This window comes from Poecilia latipinna, unplaced genomic scaffold (assembly GCF_001443285.1).
Source record: "Poecilia latipinna isolate Pla-1442-1.1 unplaced genomic scaffold, P_latipinna-1.0 Scaffold1075, whole genome shotgun sequence".
Classification (NCBI taxonomy): Eukaryota; Metazoa; Chordata; class Actinopteri; order Cyprinodontiformes; family Poeciliidae; genus Poecilia; species Poecilia latipinna.
The window spans coordinates 191348-195793 of NW_015113691.1; the positions used below are offsets into that span (position 1 = coordinate 191348).

General features: G+C 36.5%; 1 protein-coding gene across 1 annotated transcript in view; it reads right to left on the reverse strand.

Annotated features, from left to right (window-relative positions):
* Positions 1-2522, reverse strand: part of lrrc58b (leucine rich repeat containing 58b) — a 13974-nt gene extending 11452 nt beyond the window's left edge. Inside the window, exon 1 of the mRNA XM_015051956.1 lies at positions 1857-2522. Coding sequence (XP_014907442.1) covers positions 1857-2332 — 476 coding nt within the window. The 5' untranslated portion in view covers positions 2333-2522. The remainder of the gene's footprint in view (positions 1-1856) is intronic.
* Positions 2523-4446: the final 1924 nt, after the last annotated feature.

Below are 4446 nucleotides of genomic sequence, written 5' to 3' on the forward strand. Positions count from 1 at the left end.
AACAAATTAAGATTCATAGGTTATAATTTGCAGAGGTTCAAAACCCATTTGAGATCTTTAAAACTGTATTCCATAATTTTATCTTTTGTCTCCATTTCTTTGTTTTTCTATATATAATTGATTTACTTATTTCAAATATGGGGCTCATTCACTACATCTTCTAGTGCCGCCCTGGGCATCTGCCTGTGCTGGTCATACTAAAACTGTCTCTGGTTAAAACTCCCAACATGCGATGTTGCACTCACTGATAACAGCGTGAATGCCATCAGTTGATGCCACCAGATTAAGTAGGTCAAACTGACTCGTGAAGCACCAGGCCCAGTGTGAGGAAAGTGGGTTTACAACACTTTAAATGACAGCTTGTAATTGATGACTGAAAGCAGCAAACAGTCAACTTTGACATTATGCTGACTGTGAAAAAAAAAGAAACCTCAGCAAAACACTTTCGACTACTTTTGTCTTGTACCAAAACACAGCATAAGATAGATAAGTGAATGGTTCAAAATGTTCCTCTGTGCAGTCAACATATTTACGTTTAATTGAAGAAAGAAAAAAAAAAAACAATTCTCAAATGTTTTCACTTAAATTACTTGTGTTAAATTACCAATCCTGGTTTTAATTTGTTGACTTTCACAGTAGTTTAGATCTGAAATGTCTACCTGTCTTTATAATCTGACTTAAATAAAGTTCTGATGAAGACATTTTGACCGTGAAGCAGCGAGTTCTTTCAACAGAACCAATGGCTGATGTAAATCCGTAGAGTTGGGGAGCTGGCTAAACTCTGTGACCCCAACACAGGCAATTGTACCATGCATGAAAGGGACCTCTTCTCCCTTAGCGAGAACCCATCTCACCAACAGAGTCGCTTGCAGAAGTTAAAAAAAAAGGAAGCCACTATTATCTTAGAGGTTAACCAAATTTATCAGCCTACCATCTTTTTAAGTGTGGGCAATGAGTCTTGACAGGACAACTTTCACGTTTTTTTTTTTTTTTTGTTGCTTTAAAGACTATCCTTTGATAGCACAATGCTGCTGTATTAACACAATGACGTGCAGTACAAAAACAGCTTCTTTTGTGTTATAGTCCTTTATATTTATTTACCTAAACACCAGATGTTATTGTTGGAGAAAAAAAAGCACATACAATCCCTTTCTTTGGAGAAAAGCATTCAAATATGTTGGCGTTTTGCTAGTTTCAAAGCAGCATTGGGTTTCAGAACTGCTGAGAAAAGAAAATAAGGGCATAGTTTAAGAGGTGAGAAGACTTGCAGAAGTCCATAACTTCAGTGCAAAAGTAAAAAAAAAACAAAAAAAAAAAAACATAATGTGCCATACTGCCTAAGAAATATAAAAACTTGACATTAATTGTAAAAATGTGTTCTATATAATTATTTTTTTTGTACAAAGCTGATCTTACTTCCAAACATTTGCCCCATTATGTGTGTGTATACAGAATTCAAATACTTTGCTGATTAATTTATATATTCCAGATATATGACTTTAACAACTTTTTAAAGCAAGATTGACCAAAAACCACATGAAATTCATTTGAACATTTTGCATATAAAACAGAATTTCTTGCTAGCAGGTCAATCAGCGCAATAGGCCTTTAGAATAATGGTCACCATAGCAACAGTAGTTCTGTAGTTCTGTTACAAATTAATCTGACTTAAACTGATTACACAATCTCTGCATTTTGGGAAGAAACCAGAGTTTGAACAGCTCAAATACAGGCTGCAGTACACCGATACTGCCATATGATCGATTGCATTTACAAAAAAAAAAAAAAAAGCTTACATAAACGAGTACTTTGTAAAGCAAACAAAAATGTTACAGCTAGCTGACTGCTTTACCTACCTGGTTAAATATTCTATCTCTGCAGGAATACTTTTCAGCCTGTTTCCGCCGATAGAAAGCGACTGCAGGCGCAACAGTTTGGTACACTGGAGCGGGATCTCCTGGAAGCGGTTCCCACTAAAGTTCAACACTTCCAGCTGCAGAGAGCCGAACTCCTTGGGCAGAGAGAACTCGTCCAGGCGGTTGTTCTTGGCTAAGAGGGTTTTTAGCTTGGTGAGTCTGGTGATGCCCTCACAGATGGCCGTCAGCCCGTTGTTGCTAATGTCCAAAAACTCCAGGTTGTAGAATAGGCTGACCGACGAAGGCAGCCAGGATAGTCGGTTGTAGTTTAGGAAGAGCTGCCTGGTGTCCCTCTGTCTATCCTCGCTGACATTGTTAACGTTGAAAGTATTTAAACTAAGACGTGAAAAGTCAAGCACACAGTCTCTGGTTGCTACCGCTGCTGCTGCTGCTGCTGCTCCTTCTTGACTCTCCATTTTGGTTATTTTTCTTATTTTCCTAAACTCTTCCCTCAAAATTGGAGTTAGCTCCTAAAGTTTTGTACTTTAAAAAACGAAATAGGCATTCCTGACTAAACATGGGCTACTCTTAACACAACTAGCTTCTGTAGCCAACATTTAACTACTTTCAATGCAACCCTGCTACAATACTGCCTTTCATTCACTGAGGTTTTACTTCCACGTTTTACGATTGGTTGATTACTGACATAAACCCCACCCACTGAAACGCTGGTTGGTTACTGTTCTTGGCTGTCACATTGTAAAAGTAATGGAGTAGTTTTATAAGTTTTCCAGATTTACTGCTCAGTTTTGATAAATCACAGCTACGCAAAATCACGCCAGGGTGTGTTACAACGGTGAAGAGGTTTTTAGGTGTTGTAACAGTGGAACAATGCTGGTAGATGATCCATCATGCCTGGGGGGGCAAACCCTACAGTCATTATGCAACTCCTTTCTTCTGTTGCATTATGCAATGCTCTGCAGATGTGACATGCAGACGAGAAACAAGTATAAGATAATTTAGTCCAAATTAAGTCTTAATATTGTCGCAAAAAAGAAGAAAAGAAAGTTTATTAGCACCATATATATATATATATATATATATATATATATATATATATATATATATATATATATATATATGCATACACATAAAAGGTAATACAAATAGTAATAAAAGGGGAGGGTAATTTGTCAAGAACAAATTGGTCTATTTTGCTTTGTTTTCCCCTATGCATGATGCTGCCATCACAATTTTTCACAGTGTGTATGTATGTACACAGGTTGCTGATATTGCATTAATATAGTGATGCTAAGTTTTAGAAATAGAGCACATCATTTCCAGCCTGAATTAATATGGAAGAATAATCAACATCACTCATTTAATTAAGAAATTCAGGTAGAAGACCTTTCACTTTTTACAGATTATGTAAAAAGTCAATGCATATTATATAAGACTATTGGTCAAGTTTCTTAACTGCTACTCTGGACTGAGCAAAAAGAGGAAGTTATGGAGCAATAGACTGATGACCACTGGTTTAGGTGATTATCATGTTTTGGTGTATTTACTTACTCTATTTCCAGATAATGCCTTAACAGTGCTTTATGTGACAAAATAGACTTCTGAAGGCAGTTGGTTGTGATCGCAAGGTGTCATTTTTGGGGTTGAATAGAAATATATGCCTCAGATTTTGTATTGTGCACCAAGTTATATATGTTTGTACCAAAGAATCCGATAAAAGAGTGAAATGTGTGGTCCTAACATGAAAAAGTTTAAAGGGAATGAATACTTGTGTAAGGCACACACTAAGCTATTCATTTAATTCAAGCAATATTTATTCATTTATTTTCTTTTTTCTTCTGGCAAAGCTCAAAACAAACAGAGAAAGTAGTGTTGTGGTGTAAGGGCTTTATTGGCATACATTCCTTACAGTCTGCACTTTTTGTGGAATAGAAAGATGTAGCTCACACCTAATAATGCAACATTCACACAATCGTCTATCAGACAGAGTTACAAAGCAGTGGTTTACTGCTAAACTCAAGCAGCGCCCACTCTCATTCTTTTTAGAGGCTGATACTGTTTGCAGGTCTAAGGCACTCATGTGTATTGGTCGACACCTCGATTTAGATACAAATGAACACATAAAATAAAACCAACTACTCCAAGGTCACAACACACACTCACGCACTCACACAGTTTATTTGCACCCAGATAACTAGTACGTCTATGCTACTTCAGCTGAGGCTAGTCCTTCTGTTAGTGATTTTGAAAGCACAGGTATAGTGTTGTTGCTGGGTCCAGAGTAACGTTTTACCTGGATAACTTTGTACATCATTCATCAAAACACTTCTTCACGGCTTTGGTTTCAGTTCTCACCATGTAACACTCAGATCAGGTCTCCTTGAGGTGCAGCTCGTCGCAAAATAATAATAAAAAAAAAAAAGACAGACAGTCAGGGAAATGTTCAAGCAACAAAATAATAATAATAATAAAAAATAATAAAAAAAATCACATGGTAATACAGGGTGGGTTTCAACACAAGCCAATAACACATTGCACACAGAAACAAACTTTTTTTTTTTTTTTTTTT